Here is a 19,617-nt window from a genome sequence, read left to right as displayed (position 1 = left end):
TTTGTCACAGAAAGCAACAGATCTCCTTTTCTACTGACCTGTTCCTTGAGGCGGGCCATATTTTCCTGAAGCAGTATTTCTGCATTCTTCAAGTTCATCTCCAGTTTCCCTGCCTTTTCTTGCATTAATCTATGTGAGTTTTCATTCTCTTCCTACAGAAAGAGGACACGAATTATAATAAAAACTCTGATAGCACAGGGTAGGCCAAAAGCAGACTGGAATCTACAGTAAATTAAGGATTTCCAATTTCCAGCAAAAATAGCAACAAATACAAAGCTCCCCCCACTGCCCTAAATCAAGATGTTGGAATAAAAATGTTTAGGGGAAATGAGGACTAGAATTGCTATCTTCTGAGCCTGATTTGGTAGGAATCTCATTCCCAGACTGTGCATGTATTCGAAGGCACCCTGTTCCATAATTTTAGTGTTTAATTCTTCGTCTTATTTCTTACTGCCACAGCCAGCATTCTGCAGCAAGCTCTGGATTTCTAGTTTTAAAAAAAGAGATCCACAAGCATGAGTTCTGCCTGCCCCTGTGTTATGTGTAAATCTAGAAGTGGAAGCAACCAGGAGCCTCTCCTCCATTATGCTATAAATCATCAATATATAGCACTTTGTAACAAAAATCCCCAAGATATTACAATACTCTTGGGGTTTTTTGTATACTACCAGGCAAAACAAGACCTACCTAATTTTACTTAACTTTCCCTTGTACACTTTTGTAGTGACTGAAACAATACTTAGGATGCAATATTGTATCAATGAGAAGATGATAATGCTAGATAACTTTGAAGACAGAAGAAGAAAAGGAAGACCAATTATGAGATGGATTGATTCTATAAAGGAAGCCACAGCCTTGAGTTTATAAGAGCTGAGCAGAGCTGTCAAGCTCAAGAAATTTGGGAGGGTATTCATAGGTTGCCATAAGTCTGAGATGACTTGAGCATGTAACACAACATTGTTTTCACTGCTATTATTCTATTACAAAAAGATTACAAGTCAATTTGTATTCAATTTTAGCAGATTCCTGGTTTTCTGACTCACATGAGGGCCTCGGTTTCTTTCTGCTTGTGCATAGAGTGATAAACCATGGTTAGTATTACACAGAAGCATTCTCACTTTGCGTCTCTTAGATGGCTTCATGTTAAGGGTGGAAAGCACGGTTTCTTCTCACCTGATATGTGGCCAGCTGCCATTTCAGCTGCTCTTCCTGGAAGTTGAGGTTTTCTTGCAATTGCTTGATCATTTCCTGTTTTTCTACCAATTTGTTTTCTAGCTCACTAAGGCAATCCTTAGATACCAAATTGTCCATCTGGCTCCTTAAGTGTTGCAGCTCATCTGCATGATGAGATTCTACCAACCTTAAATGTGTGTTGGCTTCCAAGAGCTACATTGTAAGAGAAAAAGACATAACCAGCCCAAGTCCAGAATATTTCAGACACAAGAAATACTTAAGCAGGAATGTGCATAACTAAGTTTGAAATAACCCAGTGGTCCAATTCTAATCCTTACAGTTATATTTAGTTGGATCTGTATTTAAACTGTAGAGGTGATATTAATCTGTTGGTAATTTTCTTAGTGAATGTGAAAGTCAGAATTTAGAATATGGAAAACCACCTGAAAATTCAAACTTGTTTGGAATGACTTGTAAATTGCAGGGAAAACAGGTGCATTCCAGTAGAAAGCTACTCCACTTTAGCTCACTATTCCTTCATTGCCTTGTTCTGCATAGTGAGGGAATCAACAACCAGGTCCAGAGAACTCATCTGGCCTTCTCTTTTTTGATGTTATACACAGCACCACTGCTCTCTCCCCAGGACTATCTTTCCATAAACTCCCTAACACCAACTTAGAATCTTGCAAATAAAATATGTAATTTGGACACATGAAAAGGCCTGAGTTTAGTCTTTTTCTAGCAGGCAATAATGGTCAAAATGGGCAAATGCCATTTTCATATTCATCTCCATCGGCTTACCTGATCCTGGCATTCTTCCAGCGCCTCTCCCAATTGTGTTTTCATCAGCTGTAACATCCGACATTCCTGGGACAAATGTTCAAGTTCAGCCTCAAGCCCTTGTGACTGGCTGATCTGTTCAAAAAATCAGAGGATGATAGCAGTCAAGTAAGTTTTGCAAGCCAGGCCTTGTTTATAGTAATTTTATGATGGATGTCATTTTTCTGAATTACACCTAGAAAGATGCTCTTGTCAGACTCTATTGCATAGGAATTTTACCAGATCACTCAGTTGGAAGTAACACTCAGTAGAACCCTTCCTCTAGCATTACATAGAAGTATTTAGTCTAAATGTGGGAAAGTATTATCTAGCACAAAACACAAGCTCCCATAGAATAAAATATGAGGAAGTGGACCCCATATTCCATCTTGGGCACCTTGGAGAACAAATGGGAAAGAAATATAAATGCTTCAGCGATGGCAACAAGTGAAGAATAATTGTTACTCCCACTGAATAGTCCTCCTTTTCCCACCCCAATGCACAGATACTCACTTAGCTGCTATAATAGCTAAATCAAGTAGCTGTGCAGTATCATCTTCCAGAACACATGTCAATTAAGAAAAAAACAATTTCCTCCTTTTGCCTAAACATGGCATAACATAACTACCACAAGAACCCTATGGCCATAGTCAAGGCACTGTCCTCTGCTGTTCAGGATCCACTTTTTGGACACAAGAATATTAGCCAGAATGTTGCCCTCACCTGCTTGGCACAATATAGATGGATTTTACCTTTCTGCAGAGGCACCTTACAGCACCCGTAACATTGTGAACTCTGTTCAGCTCAACCTTACCTGTTCCCTAGAGGCCTCTAACTGTTGCTCCAGCAGAGCCCTTTCTCCCTGCCATGCCAACTGCCGCTGAAGATGCTCCTTTGTCAATTCAGCAGAGGCCTCCTGAAGTTGCTTGGCAACCACAGCTTCATGTTCTTTTTGGGTTTCCAGCACAACAAGCCTCTGATTCAGGACACTGATTGTATTCAGATTGGCTTTATGATTGCTGCTTAGTTCTGAGAGTTCAAAGCTCAGCAGATTAATCCTGGTGTTCAACTGGAAGATTTCCTCTCTGTAGTGATTACTCTGAAGTGAAAAGTTGCAGACATTCAGAACTGTGCCGCTATAGCCCCTTAGAAGTGTGTATCTTGGGGCCAATGAGGGATATCGAGGTGTCCCTTGTTCTTAAGCACTGTGGCACAGGGGCCTTTCATACTGGTACAGTGATTTCTTCCTGAAGGCCATATGGGTGGGTCAGTGGAGAAGTAGAAGGAAAAATGTCTCTTCTGAGGATTAAAGGACTTGCATTTCTAAATGCCGAATCCATTTGGGCATTTTATAAGCAGAATTGTAGGACAGAAAGGATGGAATGGAATGGGGCCGGTAAGGCCATTGAGTCCAACCCCACCCCCTTTGCTTCTCTTCCACAAGTGATCATCCAGCTGCAACTTTCCAGCTTAGCAAAGGCAAGCTATTACTGTATACTATGGTAGTAGCTATGTTTGCACAACTCTGCTACATTGGGTGGGTTGCTCTAAGCTGTGCCCAACAGATGACCAGGCTCACTGCTGCCCTTTCTTCCTCTTCCGTCCTACCATGTGGGCATCTCGGGGGACTCCATGGCAGGATCCACCTTGTCTCCTCACTGTGACCACACACCCCTTGTAGCTGCCACAGCTGTTTCCATTTTTCATGGCTAGATAGGTCCCTGCCAAAAAAACCCTGATTAGCTCTGTCAAAATGTGCTGGCTTGTACTTTTCCATTTTCTTAACCACCTAAAGCCTTCAGCAAAGGATGGAAAAAGTGAAGGACACAGAAGAGTCAGTTACATAGAAACCAAAAAAATAGAGAATTTTGCTGCGAAGAAGGTTTACACAGCATCTCCTTTTGCCAGCAGAGATCCCTCATGGCTTCACTTCTTACTTGACAGCTCACCATTTTAAAGCTGTAAAATAAGAATCAAAACCTATTTCTAGCCTTGCTTTATCAACACCCACAGATGATGTCTCCTCTATTTTGCACAACTCCAAAAATTTGACAAAAGAAAAAAAGTGTAAACTTCAAGTGCACACAAGGAAACAGAACAAGGCAACAAAACAGTGCAAACCATTCTGATGTCCAGGCTGTCAGTTTAGAGATAGCAAAAAATCATCTCCAGAAGAGGGGAAAAACCTCAAAGGGGAAACAAGCCACAGAAATGGGGGTAATCAGTACAGGGGAGATCAAGCTAGTGACAGTCACTCCAAAGGTCTGTTTGGGCACTTAGTAGAATAGCTGTCACTGGCTTCCCAGTACCCATGATGGGATCAGTTGCCCAGGTTCAGACAACACAGCAACCCCTAGAACAAGTCATGGGTTGTCAGGGAGGCTTGCCGCCCACAGGCAAAGCATCCTGTGGGAAGCCGTCGAGGTTTGCACAATGTGACAACCCACCATGATTACTTATTTGGGATGGGTAGCCATGTTGTGCAAATCCAGTGAAGTTGTTATAGACTTTCAGAAGGACACAAACAAGAAAGACCCTGAAGTTACAGACAAGAAACAGTAATTACTGTTTTAACAAAGACACTTTGCAAGGTGGATATTGTTGGGTTTACCATGGAAAATCCAAGTTCAGCTCAAATTTATTGAATAGCCCTGGGCAAATCCATATGTGACCTAACTTGTCCAAGGGCCGTTGCAAAGGTAAAATTGCGAAACAGCTAACTCAAGTACTTTTTCTTAATGGTCAGGATACTAAGAGGTTATTCAACAACAGCTTCCCCAGCTGATGTGTGTTTGGGTAACCACTGACTGAAGTTGACTTTCAGAGAAAACCCAGGTCATGACTGAATAACTGCAAAGTGATAGAGGGGACAGGTTGCAGCAGAGATGCAGAAAGTAGGCAAGTTTCAGCCATTCCCCACCCCCCACCGCCCAAGCTAGGATTCCAGGAATGTGTTTACCACATACCTGGGGGAAGCGGCTGGTGGAGAAAGGCTTGTCAACAAGCATAGGAGGGTGTTTTTTTAACAACTCAGGTTATTTTACAATAAGCCCAGTATTATTTACTCTCAGGAAACGCCATAGCTCTGTGGAAGAGGGAATGCTTTGCATACCAAAGGTCCTGGATCCAATCCTTGCTGCCTCCAGATAGAGCTGTCTAACCATCAGTGCAGAGACACTATCAAGCGAGAGGCATTGCTATTCTGACTTGGTCCTTGTTTCTAGAACTAGCAGCTACTTTTCAGGGTCTCAGACAGCAGAGGTCTTCCCCCATCAATTGCTCTTTTTCAACTGGCAGTATCAGGAATTAAGCAAACATGGATAGGCTAGACATGCACATGGTGGGCATGTCATGAGCAGAGCCAGCTGGAGCTGGGGGTCAGACTAGATGGCCTGGGAAGCCCCTTCTGACTCGCTCTGTTTCTGTGTTTCTATACGATGAGCTACTGATGGGCTATCTCCCATTCCAGCCTGCTCAGTCTGTGGTCATCTTACTTCTTACTTCCAAGAGCAGTTGAGCTGGTGAGTACAAGGGAAAGAGCTATTTAGTGGTATGGGATGGGCTTCTTTTGGGAGGCTGCCAGGGCATTTCTTTGCTAGCCTTTAGGAAAGATCTGAAGATGCATCTGTTTTGCTGGCCTTCACATAATGTCAGTGACGCTGGTTTTATTGGCAAGGCTTTTAAATGTATTTTATTGCTGATACGTTTTTATGGACTTATTTTTATGACTATATTAATTTTTGTTGCATCTACTCCATATAGCTTCTAGTCTGCATACCACTTTTAGGCTTTGCTTTTAAAGGAGGCTTAAAAATAATTGTAAATAAAACAGTATTACCTAATTATGGCCCATCTCCTCCCCTTTTAAAGTGTCCACCCGTTGGTTTTTGACTGCAAATCATATCCATCTTGTACTGCTTTGAGCTTTTGAGCTTCTGGAACCTGTTACAGACCTGAGCAGATCTAACACAATTCTAGGATATTGTATTGTATTGTATTGTATTATTGTATATATAATACAATATTGTATTATCATATATAACCCTTGTTATATATTTACCAGTTGCTTTAATTCTTCTATTTCATACATAGCCTTCTCTTTCTCCATTTTGAATTCTTCAATGTGTTTTCTGAAGAAAGAAATTATAATTAAAGTGGTATAATGTAACATTTATATAGCGTTTGAAGGAATATTTTAATTATGATACTTTTCTATCAGGAAGAGAGTGATCTTATGGTTCCTAGACATCATCCTGGAGATAAGGCATGGGATCATTTGGATTCCAAGCTTCAAACTCCAAGACAGCACTCTGACCTTGGAGCTGGGAATCAGACCTACAATCTCTCTTTCCTGGCCCCTTGCAGTTGGCGTGGAAAGAACTGCACTGGCTGCTCCCTGAGACCGGGAACCTAACCTCAGAGAATGAGTAAAGACTAAATTTACCATAGTGAAATACCATGACTACTAGGTTGGGACAGCTCAACAGAATGACAGTGGTAACAAAACCGGCCATGGCTTTGCTGTATCGCCTGAGCCCAGCCACTTAATCTGACAGCTTTAAAAGAGAACAAGGAAATCACCTGTGCTTTTTGTTTGCCTCATCAGCATCCTCAGCTTCTTGCTGCAATCTTCCGAGTTTATTTTTTAGGAGAATATTGTCTTCTGAAAACCTATGGAGTTCAATTCTGCATTGTAGAAGCAAACCATATTGAAGGACTAGCATTAGTTTAGGGATGTGAGATCAGATTACCAGATTACCCATACTTGATTAGCTAACAGTGAGTAGAACAACAACTAAGAAAGAAAGCACATTATAGCTACACAATGCCCTCTTGCTGGGAACTCACCATCTGGAAACGCTCTCAAGTTACTGCTAGGACTCCTTCACAGGGTATGGAATGGGCTTCCACAGGAGGTGGTTGAAGCCCCATCGGTGAGGGTGTTTAAGGATAGGCTGGACATGGACGTGTTAGGCGTGTTGTGAGCAGGGGATCAGACTAGGTGGCTCGGAAGGCCCCTTCTGACTTGCTCAGTTTCTCTGTTTCTATCTGGAAGTGCACTTAACTTAAAGTCATGCTTGGTGTAGCTGCTGACTAGCTCACTTTTGTGGATTTTTATGCATACATAGTTCATACCCAGTTCAGTGGGACTTAATCTCTAAGCAATTCCCTGTGCACACTGGATTAAATCCCTAGCAGTCAAACCTCCTGCTTTTTTCCCTTTTTGTAAGCAGTAGATCTCTTAGCCAGAAAGCTTCATTCTTGTCTTGCTCTCACTCTCTAGCTCTACTTGTCCCTGCTGCTCTGCTTCCTGTGGCATTAGCCCATCTTGATTCTAGATGTTTTCCTCCTTCACTGCAGCAAGAGCTCATAACAAATGAGTACAACTTATGCATAACTTTGAATGAATAATACAGCAATCAGTTTCTCGACTTTATTGATACATCCTGTAGTACTTGGTAAAATAATTTCCTCTGGTGTTTAAATGCTCATTATACAGCAAGTCTGAATCTTCAGTGGGTTCATTTTGTCCTCCAGTAAGACAAGTGCAAGTATGTGGTGCAGCTGCTCCGTGCATTTATCTGATCTTCTACAAGCTGATGTGCCTTGCCTTAAACACAGAGGCCCAATTCTCGCTGGTCACTCACTTGGGCCAGAAATAAAAGGCCCACTCACACAGAGGGCTTAATCAAATAGCTGCAATGACCTCTTCCTTTCAGGTGCTCTGAACAGCCCTTCACAAATCCATCTATTTCACATAAAGCCACTGGAGATCCTCTTTCTGAGAGCTCTTTATTTAGTTTCTAAGACTGTTCTCATTCTCCAGAGCAAACGACTTGTTCACTTGCCTTTTGTTCATGCTGTCTTGGAACTGAAATTGTTCCTTCTTTCCTTCTGCTATTCTTTGCTTTCATTTTCCACCCAGTACTCTCAGCTTCTGCATATTCAAACTGCTTTCCAGGGGACTCTCTTTCCTGAGACTCTTGTCTATTAAAATCTTGCCATTTTCAGCATTCCAAGTTTAGGACAGCTTGCGATTTGACTCAACTGCCTCTGCCTCCTTCCTACAAAGATGAAACACTGACTAATGGCAACACCACTAGCTAGATCATATTCACAGGTCAGAAACACAAACCTGAACCACAGTTTGTGTTTAGCACAGTGTCTTAATAGGGCTATGCTTGCCTTCCTTATAATATTATTCCAAACTAACATCCATTCAATAATCACATTAGCAGCTCTTTGCTGCTAAACATCTCAGTGATTACCAAGAATGAGCAATTAGCACATTAGCATCTGGATGTGGGCCTCCAAAATACATTTGACAGCCCAGTTTAACTGCAAGGTAAGGAAAATAGTTGCACATACAAGACAATAATTTATTCACTGTCTTCCAAAAAATGTTAGCTCCTAGTGTGCATTTTACAGGTTTTAGCCATCTGAGTTCTGTCTTCCATATATAAACAAGGTCAGCCATCAGCATTCTTAAGATAACAGCACAGCTACCAAATCTCTCAGCTCAATTCTCTCTCCAATGGGATGCTTCCGCCTGCAGCATGGACACCACAGGTGGATAGAATGCTCCACCCACCCTTCTGCATGTACCCCAAATCTCCATTGTCCCCCCAGTCCTCTTTTGCTCCAAGTTAATGAAGCATGATTAAATCACCTGAAATAAAGAAGGCCAATGTTCCCATGTCTTCTAGTTTGCCTATATCAGGGGTCAGCAACCTTTAACACTCAAAGAGCCATTTGGACCCATTTCCCACGCAAAAGAAATCACCGGGAGCCGCAAAACCCTTTTGACATCTAAAATGAAGATAACACTGCATATATCGTTTTTTACCTTAATGCTATGTATATCTTCATTATGATTTAGCTGCAGCTCTTGTTCAATCACTAAAAACTGTTATTTTTAATCTGACATTATAAACTAGTAGGACTTCTTTCATATATTGTGAATAGGAGAACAGCTTCCTGAAGAGTCAAAGTCAGTGCTAAAGGACTGCATGCATTAAACAGCAAACCCCATAAGTTCAGTAAATTGGAGATATAGGTGAGTTTAGTGACTGATTAGCAGATACAGTCAAGTGCTGTGAATTGTGACAGGTCCCAAGCGCAGCTATTAACATGCAGATGTAGGAGATTACATTGGGACAAAGAAAATCCTTTCAGCAGCATTTTGTGTAACATTGGAGCCTGCAGGAAGCTTGTTTAGCAGAGGAATGTAGCTATTTACTTAACTAGCTAGCTCCTGAGTGGAGCTTCGAGCAGATCAGAGCAGAGCAGATCAGTGGCTGTGCTGGCAGGTGTTTTGAGGGCGGGTGTTTTGAGCAACGGAGCTGCAGCAGAGGGGTTCAAGAGCCACGTGCGGCTCCAGAGCCGCGGGTTGCCAACCCCTGGCCTATACCATGTTTTAATGGCATGAGAAACCATAGAATGCTTCTGTTCAAGGCTTTAGAGCAAGGATGGGCAACCTGCCTGCAGTCCAACAATATCTTCAGACTCATAATTCCCATCAACTTGAACAAGCATAACCAACAGGCGGTAAGACAGGATCTGCAGTCCATCTGGAGGGCTACAAATTGCCCAAAGCTGTTTTAGAGGAAATGTACTCAATGTACTTTCAGACTGCATTACAAAATGCAAGCCAAGATAGTCTTGCTTGCAAGCCGAAATGCTTTGGGCTGATCGTGGTACTTGAAAGTGTTCCAGGACAATTAAGTTGCAAATAGGGACTCATTCCAGAGATATGCTGAGCATGCCAGTTACTTCACGGCATAAATGTCAAATTCATTAAAAATGCTCCATTCTTTCTATACCAATTAAAAATTGAAGACTGCAACAGAACACACAAAGTTACTTATCAGTGAGAAAGACATCTGCCACACTTGCTCTTGCGCTATCCTTTACCTGAATTTCCAACATTCAGTCTTGGTGCACAATTGCACCTGTCTGCAAATAAATGGCTACCATTCATATTGCCAAGTGCCCATGTTTATAATTTCAAAAAGAAAATAACCTCATAAGATGCATCTCAGTCTCATGCTTCATCTTCATGTCATCTTCCAATCTGTCTCTTTCTTGGGCCAGTCTATGTCCCAAACTGGAAATCTCTTTAGCATAGTTCTGCTCTATTTCTGACCTCTCCTTTTCAAATCTCTTCTTTAACTCTTGGACAGAACCTACTTTCTGAAGCTGGTCCTTCAAGCCGTCGATCACCTCCTGATATTTCACATTCAGTTCCTCCAGGTCACTCTTCTGTTCCTCCAATTCACTGATCTCAATCTTGAAACTTTGTTCAATATCCTTCCTTTCTATCTCGAAGTTCCTTTTCATTAGCTCTATTTCCCTTTCATAGTAATTGACCTGGAACAGTAAGAACACATGTGATGGATTTTTAGATAGGATGGTGGATAAATACACAAACTGCTTTAGAAACTTTATTGCACGTTTAATAACACAGTCCTAGAGGTAAGGCTATGTACATTACAGGAAACAGAATTATATACATTTGGCCTTCAAAGCTGAAAACCTGACATTTCATAAGTATGGGAATTCTACACAAAACAAGATCTTTTTTTAAAAAAATTGTATTAAAGGGCTGGGGTTTGTCAAAACAAATGTATAACTTGTTGTCAGTTATAGCTAATCAAGTCTGCTTCCTTTAAAAGACCACTCTTAAAGATGCCTCTCAGTCATAACACATCATCCCATGTTGCCATCATTGACAAGGGTGATTTTTTAAATCACAATCATTCTTTCCAAAACATACAGTTGGCCTAAATAGGTGCAGATATAAAATTCAAATTAATGAAACAGTTGTACTAGGAAAAGCTACAAAATAGTATAACTCAGTTTTACTAAAAGCAGTTTGGCTCCTACTGAGTAAGCAATGTGAAGTGTGCTTGTAGAAATAGCATCAGGATCTACAGATTCTAAGATTTATGTTGTTTTTAAATTGAAGTTTTAACACTTGCCCATGTCTGCCTCCTTTACATACCTTAGTTTCCAGCTGTATTTTCAGATCTTGATGTTGTTCTTTCAATTCTTCCACAAGAAGCTCCATTTCTATACTTACTGAATAAGGATCCGTTTCAATTAAAATTACACCTATAAATAAAAATATTCTTTAAAAAAGTTCCAAGCATGCAGAATTGCAGGGAAGCAACTAACTGCTGAGGCCGACAATACTTCTGTGGTATATCTGGCAAGCTGCTTTCCCCACAACCAATGTGGGGTAAAAAGAAGGGGAAGAAGTTGTGGGACAGAAGTCAATGTGCAGGACCTTTGCTGGGGAGCAACATGGTCCAGTTCATGAACTTTCATTATAAAACGCAGTGCCTGGGCTGAGGCTGACAACTCCTTTGGTTGCACAGCTCTGTGTTCCATCTTTACAGTGAGGACGTCACCCCACCTCTGGCAGGTAAGCCAGATAGTTAGGTGCCCATAAAGTGTGATGCACAGAGACCACAAAGAAGAACAGCTTGCCTACTTCTAACTGTAGTTCTTTGGGTGGTCCTCTGTGTATTCACACAACCCACCCAGCACTCCCACATCAATGTGGAAGCTGCTGAGGAGCACACTGAAAAAGCTTTCTCGTTTGTTACGGCTGTTGCGTGTTGATGCTGTGAGACGGTTTACAGTGCCTTGCAGAATTATTCACCTACTCCCTTTGACTTTCCCACATTTTGTTCTGTAACGACCTGGAATTGAAATTGATTTAATGGGCACTGTATCAAGATGACCTCTTGGTTCATAGGTTATAATAGGTGGTCTGATGAGAACTGAGGAGATAGGCTGAAGGGATGTGTGCTATGGGAGCGATGGAGGGGCTACCGCCTGAACTTCTCAGCTGCGGAAGTTTCCTGAAATTAGACATTATGCTGCTTCAGAGCACTTATATGTGAACACACAAATGACCACTCAAAGAACTATGGGTAAGTAACCTGTCTTTACAAAATAAGGTGACATGAGCATGGTAAAGTCCAGATGAGCTACAATCTACACATTTCATGTGTTCATATTAAGGAAACAGAAAACAGGAAAAAAATGAACCACACATGATTTACTTGGGTTTACTTGCAAGGTGGGGCTAACCACAGATCTCAGAAAGCATACACCCTGCATCAAATATACATTAGGTTTCATATAAAACTTTGTGATACTTTGAGATACTTTGTGAAGTATCTCAAAGTAACTATGCAAAATCTTAAAGTGAAAATATATTTATTTAGATATAACAATAGCACATTCATTAATACCCAATGGATACAAGAGTAGTGAACTATATTACACGAAGCTATGTTTATAGTTGAAACATTTGTGAAAATATTTCGAGCCCTGGAGGAAACTGAACTGGAAGGTTTGGAGGTTGTCAAGAAAAACCTGTCTCTAGATAGGTTGTTGGAGATAATTTCAGTACCAGATATCCTACCCCCAAGTGAATGTGTTGGACTACAGTTTATCCTTAAGAAAATGTACACATAAATACATGATTATGCAACTCTTACCATTTTGACCTGTGGTTGGTAAGTGTTGGTATCCAAGAAGTTGATCATCCCTTTGTATGTTGTCTTAAAAACAAAAGTTATTTATCTATGATTAAACGAGTTCTTCAAAGACTGAAAGTACTTCTAAACAAGCAGAAGTAAGGAAAATCAGAGGACCTCATGACCAGCAAACAGGACTGCCTGCAAAGGCATTTCTCCCAGCATGTTCTAAGATGCTCTGGCTGGGGCCATTGCAGCACAAAGCTCTCACACAACTGAGATGGGAAGAAAGGACAGTAGGGGAGAGACTGAACAGGCACCACTGCCTATGGTGACAGGACCTTAAATCCCCGTGCACTAGTGCAATACTGTGACCAGGAAATTCAAACTCAAATATCAAGTGCCAAGGACCATAACAGAAACGGCTCCTGTAGAAAACTGACACATGAAGAGCAAGGATAAGCTTCAAATATGACTAGTAATACAAAAATATGAGTAAAGCAGGGAAAGCACACTTTTAATATTAGCTTTTGGTCTGCCTGAAAGTCTACTGCATTTTAGAAAAACTTTGCCGGCATGTGTTTTTCTCACATTATCACTGCACTTTTCTTTTTACTGAAAAGCCCATTCAGTGAACTGAGACTAATGTTTAACCCAATTCTTCACACAGATCATACATGAGTTAGAGGCTGGTCACAAAGGATCCATCTAGCCTAGCATTCTGTATCTGAGTGATCGGTCAAGATTTGAAGATAACAGTCACTTTTCCTGTTTCGTCTTCAAGAAATGTGATCAGTGGTGGAGGGTTGGGAAGTGGAGTCCTGTTCCTAATCTAGCATGGCCGCTAGCTACATTTCTTTAGTGTGAACCTGATTCAGTTTCTAAAGAGTTGTGCATGGCTTGTATTACCCACCTGGGATTCTGGCTTTTACACTGTTACTTAGGATCTTTCCTCCACGATGGTTGGCCTCCATATTATGCCATGCTTGGTTAGGCTTCCTTCCACGTAGCTGGGAATGCAGTTTTTCCACTTCTAGTTGAAGCTCATCATTCTTGTCACGCAATTCCTGTAAGTAGTACAGTGAAGAGCACTGCAACTCTATTGTGGATCTCTCTCAGATCTTATCTGGTGGGTAGGAACAGCACAACTATGCCTCAAGAGGCAAGCAACTGGTGCCTTCTAAATGTTTTGAACTGCATCGCCCATATTCATGCTTACTACAGCAGTCCAAATCATCTAGGACATGGGTCCTCAAACTACGGCCCGGGGGCTGGATCCGGCCCGCCATGCCCATTGATCCAGTCTGCCATAGCTCACCACGCGTGCACACAGCAAGGTGCTGGCTTGCTCACAAGGAGATCCTTTTCTCCAAGCAAGTTCAAAACAATCTCCAGGGTGCTGGCTTGCTTGCAAGAAGACTCCTTGGGAGAAAATGATCTCTGTGCATGCATCCCCCTGCCTTCTGCGCACAGGCACACATGCCCCACCTCCCGCCCGGACTGCACCCCCTGCCCACACCTCCTTGGCAGCCTGCGACAATCCCTGGCACCTTTCAACTGGCCCCCTATTCAAAAAGTTTGAGGACCCCTGATCTAGGACATGAAGTGGCCTAGCTCTGTCTCAATGAAATAACAAGCTATGCTTACACATTATTTATTTTTTCTTTATTTGCTGTTTATAGCATGGGAATTTCTCATGGAAATGCTATAAACAGCCAGATTTTTCACAACAGAAGGCTCTTGAAGTACTAAGCTTGTTAAAACCCTTTTAGCAGAGACAAGAGAGGAAGCTGTTACACAGGACAGAACAAGCAACCATGGCTTGCATCCACATATTCCCAAGAAGAGATTAGCTACCTTAAGACAACCTACCTTAAGAAGGTTTTCAAAAGATAATTAGGCCAGCACCAGATAATTAGACCACAGGCTTTCAATATGGTTTATGTTATCTAATGCCATGCTGTGCCTTAGGGTATCTGCAAGTGTATTTGCATCTGACAAAGCAAGTTCTGCCTCCCATAAGTTTTATCACAAATTATTTGTTTGGTTCTGGTTGCATTTTTTTTAAAAAATCAAGCATATTTTAAGATCATGAATTCAAGCCAAAAAATCCTAGGAGCAGTAGCTCTCAAAAGGGGTTTCTGTCATTTCTCAAAACCTTACAAGTTACAGTTCCAAGCTTTTGCCATAGGAAACCCATCCATATCCAAACCAAATTCCAGTCTGATTAAAAATATATAATGCAGATGTCCCTCATTTTTCTTCCCTTCCCAAAAAGTAGATTAAATCTGGATGCCCTCGCATGAGACTTCAGCCACGTACTTATCATGCCTTTCCCTTCATTTTTGGGTGCCAACACTAATTTATCCATGTCAAATGACAGCCTTGTAGTCTACACTTTGTCTTGGTGCTACCCAACCTCAACATTGTGGAAACTTGATCTACTGTCTTCCTCTTATACAACTCTTATACCAACAGCCCCCTCTTCAGGTGGAAATAAGCAACCCTAAGAAATACTCCTGAAGACAAATGTGGGAGCAAACCTGGAGGCAGGCCTGCAAGAAACTGCACTGTTCAGAAAGGAGAGGTGTTGGCAGATATTACTCTTAATGCTGAGCCACTGAGCCAAAATCCAGATAGCTCCATATGCATAAACAAGCACTTCTACAGATGCTCTAACATTTCCCCAAGTTTTCTGACCAAAACACATATTGTTACAGATCCCAAACCAGAATTTGGACGCCCGATTCTGTATCTAAAAACAAGCTCCATATATCTCCTTGCACATACAAGAATCAGTCTACATCCAAAAAATGTCTTCCATGTTCAAAAGCTTATTTCATAAATCTAAATGTAAACATTTGCAAAGAACAGCATAAATGATATTTTTGTTCGCTTACAGTCCTCTGGACCCTTGCCTGAGAATAAAGCCAAACTGTTTGCAGAACTTTACTTCCAATTAAATATAGATTATGTGAGTATGTCTCATATAACAATAAAGGGACAAACAAAAGCATGCACTGTCAGATGAATGAACTTATTTGAGGTCAGTGGGAGCAATATTATTTATAAAGACCTTAAACATTGAGCGAGTTGTGGTATACAGATCCATGGAAGTGTCAATTCAACCATTTGGAAACAAAAACGCTGGAAAAGATGCAAGATTTCAAGTTGTAGCAACACACCATGCAGATTGTAAAAACAGTGCATAATTACAAACACCCATATCAAGCACACTTGGGAATTAAGGAGTGCTCACCTTTACCCTCTATGAATAAAGAAGCAGCACACCAAATGTTGAGAATTGGGGAGGAAAAACCACAGAAAGGCTTGAGTTGGAAATGGAAATCAGTGCCAGTACATGAGTTTTCTTACAGAGCTCTTAAGAAAACTGTCCTTTGCATACTACTACTCAACAGCTTCTCGCTTCGGACCAATTCTTTATTTCAATTTCCTTACAGTACGAAACAAAGCAGTCAAAACAGGAACAGCACTATGTTCCATGTTATCTCCAGAATACCTGAGTATGATGCTCCTGATTTCATTTCAATAAAAACTAGCTTTATATTTGCATCAGACAGTTCATATATACAATCCGTGTTTTCCAGCTATTAATTCTATGGTGCTGTCAGGCACCAGCTCTCCTCTTTTCCCATTCCAGCAGATTCAAACAGAACGCTTTTGAAATTGTTTGTTTGTTTAAGGTTGTTTCCAAGTTACATCAAGCTTGTCACCAAGCATTCCCTCCCGTTTGTGGGAGCAGCTCTTGCCCATGTGAAGAGTTGATTCCAAACTGAAGACCCTCTCCTCCCTCCCTTTCCAAAAGGCTTGATTCCAGCTGTGAATTCTGAGTCAGCATCAAACCAGACCTACTAAATTGGTCCACTTGTTTGGTTTGATGCTGACTCAGAATTCACACCCCTCTTTCTCAGACCCTCCCTGTTCCACAGTATGCTCCCCAGAAGCCAAGCTGGTTTGGTTCTCAGCAGCTGCCTGACAGATCTCGCTCATTAATCATGACATTGCTGTACCACATTCCAACCTTTCTTCTCCATCTAGTTCACATTCCAAGCCTGAACTTTCTAACTAGGGATGCTGTGTTTTGAGAGAAGCAGACCCCATCTCTGCAGGCTCTGCAATTTGCAACACATCAGTGAGGTTTGATCTGACCTATGGGGGCATTCTTATGTTAATTCTGTGACAGTATGAAACCTAGCAGTAATTGGATCTGGGGTCATTTTCCCTCAGGAAAGGAAAATACTACATATAAGGGGGCTGAGCTCTCACTGTTTACTCCAGGAGGTTTTAATCAGCATAAGAATGGTTTTCAAGCTTCAGCAAGTACAGGTAATTTAGGATTTAATCTTTCCTGAGGCTATGCTAAAAACATCTGTAAAACAAAGCTTAATGAGAGGCAGTGTGTTGTAACAGGACTGGGCCTCTGGAGAGCTGTTATCATCTCCACTCAGTCAAGAAGCTCACTGGGTGACTTTGAGCCAGGCAGTGACTCTCAGCCTAATTATTTTTTTTCCCCAGATTTATATCCTGCCTTTTTCCTACAAAGGGCTCAAGGCAGCTTACATCTCCTCCTCCATCTTATCCCCACAACAACCCTGTGAGGTAGGTTGGGCTGAGAGTCTGTGACTGGCCCAAAGTCACCCAGTTGGCTCCATGGCTGAGTGGGACTAGAACCCAGGTCGTCTGAGTCCCAATCCCATGCTCTTAACCACTACACCACACTGGCTCTCACAGGATTCTTGTTGTGAGGATAAGACGGAGAGAATGAGATACTTGTAAGCTGCCTTGGGTTCCTTGCAAGAAGAAAGATGGGATATAAAGTCAACGTAATGACAACAACAAAATGTACTACAATGCATTCCAGATATTTAGGACTATGCTGACCTGGACCCTGCCAGTTGTAACCTTCTCTTTTCCCTGGGAGTTGGAGCGGTGGTGTTCCACACCTGGCTCAATCTGCGCCATGAGATGCAGCACAGCATTTCTTATTCCCCTATTCCTCCAAGGAGCACAGCTTGGCACACAGATGTTGAGCCCATTTTGGGGAGGGACGTTGCTCAATGGCAGAGCACATGCTGTGCAAGAATGTCCCCAGCTTCAGGGCCTGGGACTTCCACAGGAAAGGCAGAGTAACATACCAAGAGAGGCCTTTTCCCCCAGGCTCAGGAGAGCCATTGCCAGACAGAGAGCAGATGGCACTGGGCTAGATGGACAAATATCCTGACCCGTTATAAGGCTGTTTCCTATATTTCTGCTCCCAAAACTGGAAAATATATTAGGCTAAGTAAAAGCATCAAGAATTTGAACTTAGATTTCCTTATCCAAATCCATTCACTGGAACACAGTAATCTAACAACATTCAAGAGAAGAGAATCCTGAGGGGGACATGGTATCACTCTGTAAGTATCTCAAAGGCTGTCACAAAGAGGAAGGTCAAGATCTCTTCTTGCTGATGCCAGAGTGTAGGACACGGAATAATCAATTCAAGTTGCGACAACCCAGATTCAGGCTAGACATCAGGAAAAACTTCCTCAGTCAAGGTATTATGACAGTGGAACCAGCTGCCTAGAGAGAGGACATGGGCTTTCCCGCACTAGAGACATTCAAGGTGAAACTGGACAGTCATCTGTCCTGCAATAGCAGGAGGTTGGACCTGATGCCCTTCATGACCCCTTCCAACTCTGCTATTCTATTGGGAAAAGTGCAACTTTCCACTTTTGAAACTGAGACATCTCTGGATTCTCCTCCCCCACAACATTGCAGGGCAATTGCATAATAAAATCCTCATATGTTACTGTTAATGGCTTAGAAATGAGGTCATGTCCTCTCTCCTTTAAAAATCATTAATTCACATAAGGAAATTAATATTGCTTCTTCCTTTTCTGCAGTAATAATCACAGGTGGAATTTTGCAACTCAACACACCCATCTCTAGTATTTCTGGCTTGCTGACTTCCCAATGCTTACAACCTCCAAAGTTCCACTAGTGCTACAGCTCTTCCTGCACCCTATTTTCCTATGGTGTAGAATCCTGTATTGAGATGTCTGTCACCAGAAACAACCAACACTCCAAAAACAATTTCTTGAATGCAATTTGCTCCTTTCTACTCTCACCCTGCAACCAGGAGCGCTACCATAATTTTCACTTCTAAAATAATAAATCCTAAAACAAACAAAGGCTCTTGCTTTGCAAACATGAGGAGTCTAATACTTTCTATTTCCTGGTGATAACGGGAAGAGTGGACTGCCTTCCTGTGTGAAGTTGAAACCAAGAAATATAAGCAGAACAAGTGCAGTAACTGATCCATGGGGAGGTGTAGGGGAGGTAGGAGGAAAGAAGAGAGTACATGAGAAGAAAGAGTACGTGAGCTGCTAGATTCACATGCAATGGCAAACCATAGTGTGATGCGATGCCACTGACCAAAGCTCATGCTTCCTCTCCCTTTATACCACTTAGTTACTTCTGCTTTAGCACAAACCATTGTTTGCCACTACACTCAAACTCTGGCTTGAGCCTGAACTCCAAACCAGGATTGCAAACCAGCTTCAGCTCAGATTGTGCTGTTCAGGATTGGATCTAGGCTCTGCCTTCCACAAGAGGAAGGAATCCTCTTGTCAAAGTTGGCTCTGCCCAGTTTTTGGGATCCCCCGCTTCATCCTAACTCATCCTGTTCAGCAAAATCTCCCAACTCTGTGTATTTACAGGGGATGAAAGAACTATCCCAGAAAAGTGGGGATGAGGGCATCCACTTCCATCAACACCATTGACAAAGTTCGAATCTGGATCCAAGCTCTGGCTTGCAGGTCAAATAGAAACCACAGTTTGTTGATTTGGAAGTAAAAGAGCCTAAGTAGTAAGAAGGGGTGCATGAGTCTGACACTCCATCACCAGGACCAAACTATGGTTTGGTATTACATGTGAACTGACCTGATGTGTATATTACAGTGTATTATTCATAAAATGGTACAAGCAGCTGGCAAAAGCTTTTGTAACTAGTTAAGAGGACAGAGACACGAGGCCTTGATGTTTATGAGTCCTCAATATGGACTGCTTTTTCGCTACTTTCCTGTGCCCTGTGTGCCTGCTGTGGACCTCTCGTCCTCATCCCAGTCCC

At 41.9% G+C, this 19,617-nt stretch overlaps 1 protein-coding gene across 2 annotated transcripts in view; it reads right to left on the bottom strand.

The window, feature by feature from the left end:
* Positions 1-19,617, bottom strand: part of NINL (ninein like) — a 54,814-nt gene that overhangs the window by 2,347 nt on the left and 32,850 nt on the right. The window contains exons 14-23 of one of the 2 annotated variants that reach the window (XM_044429038.1): positions 13,399-13,552; positions 12,507-12,569; positions 10,997-11,106; positions 10,016-10,362; positions 6,574-6,678; positions 6,053-6,122; positions 2,807-3,091; positions 1,975-2,088; positions 1,174-1,386; positions 39-152 (exon numbers count right to left, since the gene is read on the bottom strand). In XM_044429038.1, coding sequence (XP_044284973.1) covers positions 39-152; positions 1,174-1,386; positions 1,975-2,088; positions 2,807-3,091; positions 6,053-6,122; positions 6,574-6,678; positions 10,016-10,362; positions 10,997-11,106; positions 12,507-12,569; positions 13,399-13,552 — 1,575 coding nt within the window. The remainder of the gene's footprint in view (positions 1-38; positions 153-1,173; positions 1,387-1,974; positions 2,089-2,806; positions 3,092-6,052; positions 6,123-6,573; positions 6,679-10,015; positions 10,363-10,996; positions 11,107-12,506; positions 12,570-13,398; positions 13,553-19,617) is intronic. The other variant, XM_044429039.1, reaches the window with a different exon arrangement.

The sequence above is a fragment of the Varanus komodoensis genome, unplaced genomic scaffold, assembly GCF_004798865.1.
Source record: "Varanus komodoensis strain SLA01 unplaced genomic scaffold, ASM479886v1 scaffold2, whole genome shotgun sequence".
NCBI lineage: Eukaryota > Metazoa > Chordata > Lepidosauria > Squamata > Varanidae > Varanus > Varanus komodoensis.
This window is presented reverse-complemented; position numbering and strand designations above follow the sequence as displayed.